Below are 15,011 nucleotides of genomic sequence, written 5' to 3'. Positions count from 1 at the left end.
CACCCACCTTGGCCTCCCAAAGTGTTGGGATTACAAGTGTGAGCCACCGTGCCTGGCCTTAATGCAGTTTTAATTGGATGTTTGCATCTAAAACAAGCTACTTGAAAAGACTTTGTAAAATAAAGAACCATAAACAGCCTTGTATATCTAAAAATTTGCCAAGATAAAATGTTTAGGCAAGAAATTTGTTGACCCTGTGGAGATAATTCTGTTAAATGCAGGGAATGGTAGTAACTAAATTGGACATATAATGTTTCTGGCGCTTTAAGAAATAATGTCACAATATGCTGCTGTGTAACAACAAACAGTAATGGCTAATAATAGTTTATATTTCATTAGATTCACAAGTATTTTTATTTGATTATTTTTGAAAATTATTTAGGGAAATATTTGTTGTTCTAGTTTTATACAGTTGTAGAAATTGACCTTGGACTCTCAAGTTAAGCCCAAGATCATATATCTAAAGATACAAGACTTTAATATTTTAAACCTTTAGAATAATTACTTAACATAAATAGATTGCTTAAGAATAGCTGGGAAACTGTCTCACTCTTTACTTTGTTCTTTGATAATAAATACAGCTTTATGCATTCCCATCAAATCTACAGTGCTCACATATTAACTGGCAGTTTTTCAGATTTCATCCCAGGAGAAGATGTGAATCTACTTGAGGCTTTAATTTATTTTATTGTAAGATTTTGCTAACTTCAATTTTTATGATTGAAATTTTCCAGTTTACATTGGGGCTGTGTTACATAAATGCATTTTTTAAAAATGTCATTTCCTTTAGAACTGTTCAATAGAAGAAATTAAAAAACTATGCCAGGAACAGTTAGAGCTCCTGTCTGAAAAAAAAATTTTGAAGATTCTTGAGGGTAAGAATACATATTTTTACATTCTGGCAACTTATTAATTAATACTATATTCAGCATAAATCCTGAGGTATTCTTTCTCCTACCTGGATATTTAATTTCATTATTGGGTTATCATTAAAGAGTGTTTTTACTTCTATTTGTACTAAAAAATATAGTTTACATATCAGAAAAGCATTTCAAGCATTTCAATATATCATTTTTCCAAATCAAGTGTATATAGCTAAGAGTATAATAAAATGAAATTTAAAAAGTTTACCAAAAATCTGTAAAAAAATTAATTATTGGAAAGGCAAAGAATTTCCCTTAAAATCTTTTTAATTTTCTGCTTTAGATTTTTTATAGTGTTTAGTTACCTATTGCAATCTGTTTACTCTCTAATAAGACCCAGATGTAGAGTTAGAATACTTCCATGCAATTTACCAATATTTGTTTGTCTGCCTGTAGTATGACTACTCTTTGTGATACTCACACCTTTAGAATTTTGGATTTTCAGGCATGTTTTTTTTTCGTTTTGGAACTTTGCAAGGATTTTAGCTTTAACATGACAGAAGAAACAAAAATTGGAGCCTTTTAGTTTCCAGAGATTGCTTCATTTTTAAATGTAAAATTGATGGCATTTTGTAACTCTGGAAATAGATATATACTTATGTACATAGTGTGTAAGTGTGTATACACATTTTCTTGTCTGTATACATTTATATAATAGATAAAAAGAAGGCAATGAGGCCGGGCGTGATGGCTCACGCCTGTAATCCCAGCACTTTGGGAGGCTGAGGCGGGCGGATCACAAGGTCAGGAGTTTGAGACCAGCCTGGCCAACATAGTGAAACCCCGTCTCTACTAAAAATATAAAAATTAGCCGGGCGTGGTGGCGGACGCCTGTAGTCCCAGCTACTCGGGAGGCTGAGGCAGGAGAATTGCTTGAACCCAGGAGGTGGAGGTTGCCGTGAGCCGAGGTCGCGCTACTGCACACCAGCCCTGGTGACAGTGCGAGACTCCGTCTTAAAAAACAAAACAAAGGCCGGGCGCGGTGGCTCAAGCCTGTAATCCCAGCACTTTGGGAGGCCGAGACGGGCGGATCACAAGGTCAGGAGATCGAGACCATCCTGGCTAATACAGTGAAACCCCGTCTCTACTAAAAACTACAAAAAACTAGCCGGGCGACGAGGCGGGCGCCTGTAGTCCCAGCTACTTGGGAGGCTGAGGCAGGAGAATGGCGTAAACCCAGGAGGCGGGGCTTGCAGTGAGCTGAGATCCGGCCACTGCACTCCAGCCTGGGCGGCAGAACCAGACTCCGTCTCAAAAAAAAAAAAAAAAAAAAAACAAAACAAAAAAGAAGTCAATGAGAAATACCTAAGGCATTGAAAAAATTATTTTAAATACAAGCAATTAAAAATTTAAATTTTGACCCAGTATAAAGTTCTTTAATCTGCATAACTTTTAAAGATTATACTTTTTAATGTAATGATTACATCATTTTAACGTTTTTATAAGTGTGCTTTCAATAGTTCTTTTCATTTATAAGGTGACAATGGAATGGATTCTGATATGGAAGAGGAAGCAGATGATGGTTCTAAGATGGGATGTGATTTAGTCAGTCAGTAAGTTTAAAAACTTTTCATTTTTATTTCAAAATGTCTTTGTTATTCCTTTGGTGATTTCTTATGTCAAAGATGTGATTGTTTTTCTGTGTTTTATTTATAAAATCATTCAGTGGTATAGAAAGTTTTATTTGTTTACTTGTAATGATGGGTCCTTTTGGTACATATGAGGATGGAGTGAACTACTTTCAGGATTAAGATGATTTTTTAAAACTACTCTACATAGATACAGAACAATAGCAGTGCCAACCTAAAGCAGAATCTCTCTTATTTGGATTTTGAATATACTCTTCATGATCCTCACTATTTATTTATTAAGCACTTACTCTACCAGGTACTATATTAAACAGCGTAGAACACTTGATCTCATGAAATTAATCTATGTATCTATTAATATTAGTCAATAATAGCCTCATTTCACAGATGAGATAGTTATGTTCATGTAAGTCTACATAATTTACCTATAAATATATGTTATTTGATTATTGGGATGATTAAAAAAATACCCATTTTGGGATGCTGACTAATCAAGAAGCTACATGCTAATTATTAGTTTTTTCTTCATTAGTGCACATCAAACTTTCATCTTTTAATTTGAGCATCTATTGATGCTATTTGCTTAAAATAATTATTTTGGTAGTTTCCAAAGAATGACTTGTTCTTTGCAAAGCTTAGCATTTTTCCTGAAGAATATAAAAGATTTGTGCTAGATCAGAAAAAGATAAAGTATAAAAGAAAAATAAATACTTGTGTCACAGGCAGTAGTACACATAAGAAGAGGTTACCAGGGGCAGTAGCATAGAGAAGTACATAGTTAACCAGAAATGCAGAATTTTTTCATTTCTAAAAGAATGCTATTGGGTAGGAGTATTATAGGGTAATTTATATGAAAACATAGAGTAAGCCAGACACGGTGGCTCAACGCCTGTAATCCCAGCACTTTGGGAGGCTGAGGCAGGCGAATCACTTGAGGTCAGGAGTTGAAGACCAGCTTGGCCAAGATGGTGAAACCCCGTCTCTACTAAAAATACAAAAAAATTAGCTGGGTGTGGTGGCACGCACTTGTAATCCCAGCTTCTCTGGAGGCTGAGGCAGAGAATTGCTTAAAAACCTAGAGGGGCGGAGGTTGCAGTGAGCTGAGATCGTGCCACTGCACTGCAGCCTAGGCGACAGAGCGAGACTCCGTCTCAAAAAAAAAAAAAACATAGAGTAGAAAGTGTACACATTTTTAACATCTTACCATTGGCGTTTCTGCAAAATACTTAGCTTTAAATCATTTATATAGTATACTAATTTAGTTCAGCTAGTTTAAGGATTTACAAGGCCTGTTAACTTTTTAATAAAGTTTCTTAAATTATCTAAATCACTTTGTTTCTTTTTAAAAAATTTCCTTTCCCCCAATCCCCACATTGATCAACATTTTGTTTCTTGATGCTACTTATAGAGAATCCTAAATTGAACTTCTGCTTGATTATATTTGTTTTCCCTTTTCAAAAATCTCTTATTTTTTTCCAGTTTTTGAGGTGCCATTAGGCTTAAGTGCTTTACTTCTTCATACCTGGGCATTAGTGTTACGTTTTCAACTGTTAGAAGCCATTTCATGGTGTATTAATTTGTTTTCATGTTGCTGATAAAGACATACCCAAGATGGGGCAATATATAAAGAAAAAGAGGTTTAATGGACTCATAGTTCCACATGGCTGGGGATGCCTCATAATCATGGTGGAAGGTGAAAGGTGCTTCATACATGGTGGCGGCAAGAGAGAATGAGGGAACCACTGTGAAAGATCTGATGGTTATAAAACCACCCCCATGATTCATTTATCTCCCACTGATTCCCTTCCACAACATGTAAGAATTATGGGAGCTATAATTCCAGATGAGATTTGGGTGGAGACACAGCCAAACCATATCATTCTGCCCCGGCCCCTCCTAGATCTCATGTCCTCACATTTGAAAACCAATCATGCCTTTCCAACATTCTCCCAAAGTCTTAACTCATTTCCGCATTAACTCAAAAGTCTACAGTCCAAAGGCTCATCTGAAACAAGGCAAGTCCCTTCCGCCTATGAGCCTGTAAAATCAAAAGCAAGTTAGTTACTTCCTAGATATAATGGGGATACAGGCATTGGGTAAATACACCCTTTCCAAATGGGACAAATTGGCCAAATTGAAGGAGCTACAGGCCCCATGCAAGTCTGAAATCCAGCAAGACAGTCAAATCTTAAAAGCTCCAAAATGATCTCTTTTGATTACATGTCTCACATCCAGGTCACACTGATGCAAATAGTAGGTTTCCATGGTCTTGGGAAGCTACGCCCTTGTGGCTTTGCAGGGTATGGGCTCCCTCCTAGCTGCTTTCACATGCTGGTGTTGAGTGTCTGAGGTTTTTCCAGGTGCACAGTGCAGGTTGTCAGTGAATATACCATTCTGGGATTTGGAGGATGGTGGCCCTCTTCTCCCAGCTCCACTAGGCAGTGTCCCAATGGGGACTCTGTGTAAGGCTTCAACCCCACATTTCCCTTCTGCACTGCCCTAGCAGAGGTTCTCTATAAGAGCCCCACCCCTGCAGCTAACTTCTGCCTGGACATTTAGGTGTTTCCATACATCCTGTGAAATCTATGTGGAGGTTCCCAAACCTCCTGCAGGTGCACATTTCTTGACTTCTGTGCATCTGCAGGCTCAACACTACATGGAAGCTGCCAAGGCTTGGGGCTTGCGCCCTCTGAAGCACCAAGTCCCTAGGATGCACATAGCAGGGGAGCTCTAAGCCTGGCCCATGAAACTATTTTTCCCTCCTAGGCCTCCAGGCCTGTGATGGGAGGGACTGCTGTGAAGACCTCTGACATTTTCCTCATTGTCTTGGCGATTAACACTGGGCTGCTTGTTACTTATACAAATTTCTGCAGCCGGCTTGATTTTCTCCTCAGAAAATGGGTTTTTCTTTGGCTTTGGAGGCTGCAAATTTTCTGAACTTTTATGCTCTGTTTCCCTTTTAAAACTGAATGCTTTTAATAACACCCACGTACCTCTTGAATACTTTGCTGCTTAGAAATTTCTTCCACCAGATACCCTAAATCATCTCCCTCAAGTTCAAAGTTCCACAAATCTCTAGCTCAAGGACAAAATGCTGACAGTCTGCTAAAATATAGCAAGAGTCACCTTTACCCCAGTTCCCAACAAGTTTCTCATCTCCATCTGAAACCACCACACTTTGGATTTCCTTGTCCATATCATTATCGGCATTTGGTGAAAGCCATTCAACAAGTCTCTAGGAAGTTCCAGACTTTCCCACATTTGCCTGTCTTCTGGGCCCTCCAAACTGTTCTAACCTCTGCCTGTTACCCAGTTCCATATTTTTGTGTTATCTATAAAGCAGTACCCGACTCTACTGGTACCAATTTACTGTATTAGTCTGTTTTCACACTGCTAATAAAAACATACCTGTGACTGGGTAATTTGTAAGGAAAAAGAGGTTTACTGGGCTCACAGTTCCATATGGCTGGGGAGGCCTCACAGTCATGGTGGAAGGCAAAAGACACTTCTTATATGGCGGCAGCAAGAGAGAATGAGGGAACCAAGCGAAAGGGGTTTTCCCTTATAAAACCATCAGATCTTGTGAGACTTACTCACTACCACCAGAACAGTATGGGAGAAACTGCCCCCATGATTCAATTGTCTCCCACCAGTTTCCTCCTACAATATGTGGGAATTATGGGAACTACAATTCAAGATAAAACTTGGGTGAGGACATAGCCAAACTATACCAAGTGGATAGCCAATTACAGTAGCTATTTAACTTTTTTTAACGATTACAGCAATGGCTGTGCATGGTGGTTTACACCTGTGATCCCAGCACTTTGTGAGAACAGGTTGAGAGGATCACTTGAGGCTCGGAGTTTGAGACCAGCCTGGGCAACATAGTGAGACCCTGTCTCTACAAAAAATTAAATTAGATGGGGTCTTGCTATGTTACCCAGGTTGATGTTGAATTCCTGGCCTCAAGCTGTCCTCCCACCTCAGCATCCCAAAGCATGGGTGACTCCATTTTGATTTTTAGTCAAGGTTTTTTCTAAAGTTATGGAATGGGATTTAAGGTTTAAAGATGACAGAGAGGGCTTGACACACTTGCTTATGCCTGTAATCCCAGCACTTTGGGAGGCCAAGGTGGGTGGATCACTTGAGGTCAGGAGTTTGAGATCAGCCTGGCCAACATGATGAAACCCGGTCTCCACTAAAAATACAAAAATTAGCCAGGCCTGGTGATGCGTGCCTGTAATCCCAGCTACGTGGGAGGCTGAGGCAGGAGGGTCACTTAAACCTGGGAAATGGAGGTTGCAGTGAGCCAAGATCCCCCCTACTGCACTCCTGGGTGACAGAGTGAAACTCCCATCTCAGAAAAGAAAGAAAGATGACAGGTTTTCACAACTTCTCCTGTGCTGCTGACCCACTGTGACTCTGCAAGGCTGGTGCCGTCTCTAGCTTACTGAACTCTAGGTGAAGGAAAAGGGGACTAAGTAAGGAGGTTGCTATATGGTGGCTCCTACAAAGCAGACTGCACATTAACTGGTGGTAAAGCACCCAGGAAGCAACTGACTACAAAGCCTGCATACGAGAGTGCACCCTCTCCTGGAGTGGTGAAGAAACCTCATTGTTACAGGCCTGGTACTGTGGCACTCCATGAAATCAGTTGTTTCTGGAAGTCCGCTGAACTTCTGAATCACAAACTTCCCTTCCACAGTCTGGCTTGAGAAATTGCTCAGGACTTCAAATCAGACCAGTGCTTGTAGGGCACAACAGCTATTGGTGCTTTGCAGGAGGCAAGTGAGACCTGTCTGGTTGACCTTTTTGAAGACACCAACCTGTGTGCTGTCCATGCCAAATGTATAACAATTATGCCAAAAGATACCCAGTCAGCGTGGAGAACGTCCTTTTAAGAAGCCACTGTGATGAGAAACATTTCATTCTCTAAAAGAGAAACCCCCCACAATTTTTTTCCTGTTATTGGTAGTTTTGAGCTTAGAGTTTGTTTTGCCATAGAGTCAAAAGGTACCTGTATTAGTCGGGGTTCTCTAGAGGGACAGAACTAATAGGATATATGTATGTGTAAAAGGGAGTTTATTAAGGAGAATTGAGTCACATGATCACAAGGTAAAGTCCCATGATAGGCTGTCTACAGGTTGAGGAGCACAGAAGCCAATGGTAGATCAGTCTAAGTCCCAAAACCTCAAAAGTAGGGAAGCCGACAGTGTAGCCCTCAGTCTGTGGCCAAAGGCTGAGAGCCCCTGGCAAACAGTGGCATAAGTCCAAGAATCCAAAAACTGAAGAACCTGGAGTCTGATGTTCAAGGGCATCCAGCGTGGGAGAAAGATGAAAGCCAGAATACTCAGCAAGTCTACTCTTACATCTTTTCCTGTCTGCTTTATTCTAGCTGTGCTGGCTGCTGATTAGATGGTGCCCACCGATTGAGGGTGGGTCTGCCTCTCCCAGTCCACTGACTCAAATGTTAATCTCCTTTGGCAACACCCTCACAGACAGACCTAGGAACAATACTTTGCATCCTTCACTCCAATCAAGTTGACACTTAATATTAACCATCATAGTACCTAAGTGTATGACTGTTAGTGAAAAAATAGGGGATAGAAGTCAAGTATTTCCAGTTTTTCCATTTTTATTTATATGTGAATTTTTAACATAAATTCAGGGACATAAAGCATTAATGCAAGTCAAAATATTTCAGTGAACAAGTTTCAGTGGTTCAACTTTATAATAATTATAAATCTGTTAAAATTTTCTGGGAAAAAATGACATCATAAACAGCACTTTTGCCCTTTTTAGAATTTACTACAAAGCAACAACAAAAACAGAAGTAGAAATTATCTTGGATGAAATGAGATATCCTTAACTTTGAATCACTTTGAGGAACTATTTTTAAATGCGGTGATTTTCAAGTAATGTTGTGGAAAGATACCTGTGGAAAACTTCCATGTATACAAATCTCAAAGATTCAGTGTACGTTTCTCCAAAGTCAGAGGAAGAGTTTCAGGGAAGAAGGAAACTTGAATGTTGCTCCTTTTTTCTTTGACTAGTAGCCATGTAGTAGTGTATCTGTTTCTCCAGAGTAAGATGGATGTTGGTTGCAGGTAAGATTTTGGCTCTTTGGGAATCTTGGCAAAGATAATAACTACAAAGGTGTTTACTTTGGGGTAGGTAGGTACTTGTTGATTTGCATTGAAGATCCTAGAGGAAAGTGTTGGATTTTTTTTTTAGACAGTGTCTCACTCTGTCCCCCAAGCTGGAGTATAGTGTGCAGTCTTGGCTCACTGAAACCTCTCCCTCCCATGCTCAAACGATCCTCCCACCTTGGCCTCCCAAACTGCTGGGACTAGAGGCTTAAGCCACCACGCCTGGCCAAAGTGGTGGATCTTGAGGAAAACTTGGTTTACTGAGGTCTGAGAACTCCTGTGGGGAAATGGAGGAAGATGGGGAATGGGAAAGCGAAAGTTAACATATATCTTGCATGAATATGCCTGGTTACTTTCATTTTATAAGTCTAAGATAGAATTGAATGCGCCAGCTGTTTCCTGTCTCTGAGTCTGGGAGAACCTGAAAAAAACTGGGGAGTAGATATCTCAAAGAATAGTGGTTTAGTCCTTCATTGTGGATCTGTGGAGGGAGAGACTGCTTTGCTTTCTGCCAGTTTCAGAGTAGCTGCTAAACCTGAGTCCCAAGGAATTGTCCATAATGACATGCATAAACACATGCATGAATACATATATAACATCTTTAAAGGATCTTGATATCTGGAGAAAAGATAACTTGAAAGAAACAAAGCACATGCCAAGCTAAATTAAACTGTTAGAGTAATGAACACTTGCAGGGAATAAAATGAGCTCTTATGGAAAATCAAGTGCAGCACAAATAATTATTCTTGGGCTGAAAAATATGATTTTTTTAAACTAAATTCTGTAAGTTAGAGTAGGGGGTCGTTACTGTTAAGACCCAAATTAGATGCCTGAAAGAATGGATCACAAAGCAAAAATATAAAAGATGGAAATCATAAGAGAAAATAATCAAGTAAGTTAGAAGGCTTTAGCATCCTTATGTATAATAAATAGGAATCCTAGAAAGAGAAAATGAAACATAGAAAGGAGAGGTCAAATACTAAATCATTAAGAAATTATTAATTAATAATTCAATAATATAGGAATTTTTTCCTGTGTGATAAATATAGGAAAATATAACAAATATAGGAAATATATTTAATAAATATAGGAAAATTTTTCTGACCTGAAAAACAAACTTAGTCTTCAAATTTAAAGTGCTCACTGAGTTCTAGGCAGGATTGCAGGGAAACAATAACATGGAAGCAGCTTTTTTTTATAAAGTGAAAAATTTAACAGCCTTCCAGTCGTCATAACACATCAAAGAAGGAAAAGGATCAGGTTTTTCATCTGCAATACCAGAAACTGTAATAAGATAATGGAGTAACGTGTTCATACAACTGAAATTGCAACCCTTGCTTCTATACTTGGTTAAGATACCATTCATCTGTTGGGTGAAAGAAGGATGCAGTTAGGCAGGAATGCATAGTTATATACCCTTGTACTCATCTGAGAAAAATACAGTCATGTGACAATAATGGGGAATTGTACTGAGAGATGTGTAGTTAGGTGATTTGTTGTGCAAACATCATAGACTACACTTACACAAACCTAGATGTTACAGGTTCAGTATCCTTTATTGGAAATGCTTGGGGCCAGAAGTGTTTTGGATCTCAGATTTTTTTTCAGATTTTGGAATATTTGCATATACATACTGATATCTTGGGGATGGACCCAAGTCTAAACATGAAATTCATTTATGTTTCATATACATCTTATATATATAGCCTGAAGGTAATTTTACACAATATTTATTTATTAAACAAATTATTTTAGAGGCAGGTCTCACTCTTTTGCCCATGCTGGAGTGCAGGTGCAATCATAGCTCACTGTAGCCTCAAACTCCCGAGCTCAAGTGAACCGCCTCAGCTTCCCAAGCAGCTGGGACTATAGGTGTGTGCTACCATCCCTGGCTTACTTTTAAATTTTTTATAGAGACAGGGTCTCACTATGTTACCCAGGCTGGTCTTGAACTCCCAACCTCAAGTGATCTTCCCACCTTGGACTCCCAAAGTGCTAGGATTACAGACATGAGCCACTGCACCTAGCCAATGTTATAAAATATTTTTAGTACTTTTTTTTTTTTTTTTTTTGAGACGGAGACTTGCTCTGTCCCCAGGCTGGAGTGCAGTGGCAAGATCTCGGCTCACTGCAAGCTCCGCCTCCCAGATTCATGCCATTCTCCAGCCTCAGCCTCCCGAGTAGCTGGGACTACAGGCACCCACCACCATGCCCAGCTAATTGTATTTTTAGTAGAGACGGGGTTTCACCATGTTAGCCAGGATGGTCTCAATCTCCTGACCTTGTGATCTGCCCGCCTCAGCCTCCCAAAGTGATGGGATTACAGGCGTGAGCCACCGCGCCTGACCAAATATTTTTAATGCTTTTGTGCACCTGTCACAAGAGGTCAGGTGTGGAATTTCCCACTTGTGGTATTATGTTGGTGCTCAAAAAATGTCATATTTTGGAGCATTTTGGATTTCGGATTTTCAGATTAGGGATGCTTAAACTATAGCCTACTACATACCTAGGCCATGCGATATAGCCTGTTATTCCTAGGCTCCAAACCTGTACAACAGGTTATTGTAGTGAATACTGTAGACAGTTGTGGTACAGTGGTAAGTATTTGTGTATCAAAATATGATCTAAGCATAGAAAAGGTACAATAAATGATACATCTGTATAGGGCACTTACCAATACAGAAGTGTGACCATTTATACAGGAAGTTTTAAGGAATCTCAAAAAAAAAAAAAAAAAAACGCTGTTAGAATGCATATATGATAGAATAATGACCTCCCCCTCAACCAAAAGATATCCAGATTTTAATTCCGAGAATCTGTGAATATGTACTTTTAAAAGACAAAAGAGACTTTGCTGATGTGATTAATTAAGTTAAGGATCTTGAGATGGGAAAACTCTTCTGGATTATCAAGGTGAGACCAGTATAATCATGAGGATCCTTATATGAGGGAGATAAGATAGTTAAAGCCAAGAGATGCTGGGCTGGGCACGGCGACTCACGCCTGTAATCGTGCCCAGCTGATGGAAGGCCAAGGTGGGTGGATCACAGGGTCAGGAGATCGAGACCATGCTGGCTAATATGGTGAAACTCTGTCTCTACTGAAAAACAAAAAATTAGCCAGGCATGGTGGTGGGCGCCTGTAGTTGCAGCTACTTGGGAGACTGAGGCTGGAGAATGGCGTGAACCCGGGAGGCGGAGCTTGCAGTGAGCTGAGATCGTACCACTGCACTCCAGTGCTGGGCCACAGCATGAGATTCCGTCTCAAAAAAAAAAAAAAGGCAAGAGATACTGGAAGCAGAGATTAAAATGATGTGCTTTGAAGATGGAGGAAAGATCCACAAGCCAGGGAATGTAGGCTGCCTTTTAGAAGCTGGAAAAGACAGAAAGAAAGTAGATTTTTCCCTGGATCCTCTGCAAGAAATTACCTACAACTTAATTCTAGTTCTTAAGACTTATTTTGGACTTACAACCTTCAGAACTGTATGAGGATAAATATATGTTCTTTTAAGCCACTAAACTTGTGATAGTATGTTAGAGTGGCAATAGAAAACTAATACAATGTACTTGATTAAAATCTGGACAATAACCAAAGTTATGGATTGGTTGCATAGAACAATAGGGTCATTTTCTATGACCTAAGCAATGTTTTAAAATTTTTGAAATTGTTTCCAACATTCCAAGTGAGATCGCATCACAATCTGGATTTCTTAGTTGCTCGAAAAAAAATCAGATCAAGCAACTTTCCTGGGTGTGCCAAAAATTGGAGCTGAGTGCTGCAGTTCTTTATATGACATCGTATTTCAGTGCACTACCTACTACTTTGTTTGCCTGAATGTTTAATATACAAAATGTTTATAAAATGAGACTCTGATTGAAGGGGAAAATACATAAAGGACAAAAGTTGGCTTTAGAAACAATTATATCAATTTGTCAGCTTCTTATCAACTGAGACATACAGCTTTTTTAATGAAGAAAAATAATTTCAAATATGTCTAGATTAAAGCACTCTGTGTTATTAAAATACATGAAAAAATTTGGTGTTTTCTTTTAATGGGTGACCTATACTTTTTTATTATAGTGTTTTTTGTTTTTGTTTTTGTTTTTTGAGATAGGGTCTCGGTGTGTTGCCCAGGCTGGAGTGCAGTGGTGTGATCTCAGCTCATTGCAACCTCCACCTCCCAGATTCAAGCAGTTCTCCCACCTTAGCCTTCCAAGTAGCTGGGCTTACAGGTGCATGCCACCACGCCTGGCTAATTTTTGTATTTTTTAGTAGAGTTGGGGTTTTACCATGTTGCCCAGGCTGGTGTTGAACCCCTGACTTCAAGTGATCCACCTGCCTTGGCCTCCCAAAGTGTCTTTTATTATAGTTTTAATTAGAAAGGACATAACATCAATAGAATTGTCTAATAAGCTGTAATGTGACAACTTTCAGTATGAGGTGTACATATATGTGTGTATATGTATGGTATTTAATGTAACCTATGTATGTTAGTTTTCTCATAACACATTAAAGATTTTAAGATACAGAATTATGCACAAGTGTTTTGAACAAGCTTTAAAGATTCTAAATTTATCTTTGCAGTTTATCTTCTCATACTGCCTACCAGCTTTATATATTCAAATTCTATTTCTCCTCTAAGGTCAGCTTTCAAATGTAATTTTTTTCCAGATTTTTCTTTCTATTGCTGTTTTAAAGATTATTTCCCTACTTTTACCATACCTTCAGATAGCTCCTTTTTACTACCAATAGTAACAAGAAAGCAGTAGCCATAAGACATTTTTGATAAGTGTACTAGTTTGAATCTTGAAATTAATAATGAGTGTTACAACAGTTTTAATGGAGATGAAGATTAGGTACTGTGGAGATACAAAATCCATAGTTTCTAAATACTTTCATTTTTTAATGAATTTAGAAAATTGATTTCATGGAGGTAGTAAATAGAATGGTGGGTACCAGAGGTTGGGGTGGGTATGGGGAGAGGTTGGGTGAAGAAGGTTAGTTCAGTGAATACAAAAATACAGTTAGATAAAAGGAATAAGTTCTGGTGTTCAGTGGCACAATAGGCTACTGTAGTTAACAATAATTTATTGTTTATTTTGAAATAGGTAGAAGAGAAAACTTTAAAATGTTCTCAGCACAAGGAAATGTTAAGTGTTTGAGGTGATGGATATTCCAGTTATGCAGATGTCATCATTATTCATTGTATGCTTGTATTTGAAATACCACATATACCCCATAAACATGTACAAGCATTAGGTATCTGTAAAAAAAAATTTTTTTTTTTTTTTTGAGATGGAGTCTCACTCTGTTGCCCAGGCTGGAGTGCAGTGGCATGATCTCAGCTCACTGCAAGCTCCGCCTCCCAGTTTCACGCCATTCTCCTGCCTCAATCTCCCGAGCAGCTGGGACTACAGGCACCCGCCACCACACCCAGCTAATTTTTTGTATTTTTAGTAGAGACAGAGTTTCACCATGTTAGCCCGGATGGTCTTGATCTCCTGACTCGTGATCCACCCGCCTCAGCCTCCCAAAGTGCTGGGATTACAGGCGTGAGCCACCGTGCCTGGCCCAGGTAGCTGTAAAATTTTTCAAAGAGTGAAAAAAGGCAAGGAATGGTATTGTCACCTTAGGGAAAAGAAAATGAGCAAATTTATGTTTTATTTCAGGTTGTCTGAAAACTTTAGCATGTATAGTTTTGTAGTGTTTTAAAACTATTAGGAATTGTGACAACATTTGTAAAAGTTACAGATTAAGACAACATTGCTTAACAAAGCAGCAATTTTAAGTAAATAGGTAGTATGGAGTCTTGGAATTAGAGTGTTGTCTCTGATCGGAGATGGGCTGGAAAAAAAGCTTTATTCTAGTTAAAATAGCACTAAAAATGAGAACAGGTATTAGTTTGGCCTGTAATATTAGATGATTATGTTCTAAAGACTGTGCTTATAATGAAATTTAAGTCTTGAATAACACAATAAAATAATCAGGATTGAGGTTTTATATATAAGGAATAAAAATGTAAATACTGTAGGGAAATCTTAGCAGTTTTAAAATTGCTTTCTCTAAATATCTTTATTAATTTTAAATGAATGTGCTTTTATTGAGTGATTTTGAGGGAGATATCAGTGAAAATGATGCTGCATTTTCCTACAGATGATAAACAGTGTTGAGATAGTATCATAGTTGTAGAAGATAAATAAATTTTTAAAATCTTAAGTTCTCAAAATAAGTTATAACACAAAGTAGGTACTTTTTCTTTTTGAGGCAGCTGCTCTCTTGTCACCCAGGCTGGAGTGCATTGGCTCAATCACGGGTCACTGCTGAAGTAATAAGTGATCCTCCTACCTCAG

General features: G+C 38.7%; 1 protein-coding gene across 2 annotated transcripts in view; it reads left to right on the top strand.

The window, feature by feature from the left end:
* CAAP1 (caspase activity and apoptosis inhibitor 1) overlaps window positions 1-15,011 on the top strand; it is a 53,096-nt gene that overhangs the window by 5,511 nt on the left and 32,574 nt on the right. For both annotated transcript variants that reach the window (XM_033237505.1, XM_033237506.1), the window contains exons 3-4: window positions 791-875; window positions 2,401-2,476. In XM_033237505.1, coding sequence (XP_033093396.1) covers window positions 791-875; window positions 2,401-2,476 — 161 coding nt within the window. The remainder of the gene's footprint in view (window positions 1-790; window positions 876-2,400; window positions 2,477-15,011) is intronic.

This window comes from Trachypithecus francoisi, unplaced genomic scaffold, assembly GCF_009764315.1.
Source record: "Trachypithecus francoisi isolate TF-2019V2 unplaced genomic scaffold, Tfra_2.0 Lachesis_group16, whole genome shotgun sequence".
NCBI lineage: Eukaryota > Metazoa > Chordata > Mammalia > Primates > Cercopithecidae > Trachypithecus > Trachypithecus francoisi.
Note: the sequence above shows the minus strand (reverse complement) of the source record. Positions and strands in the feature narration are given on the sequence as shown.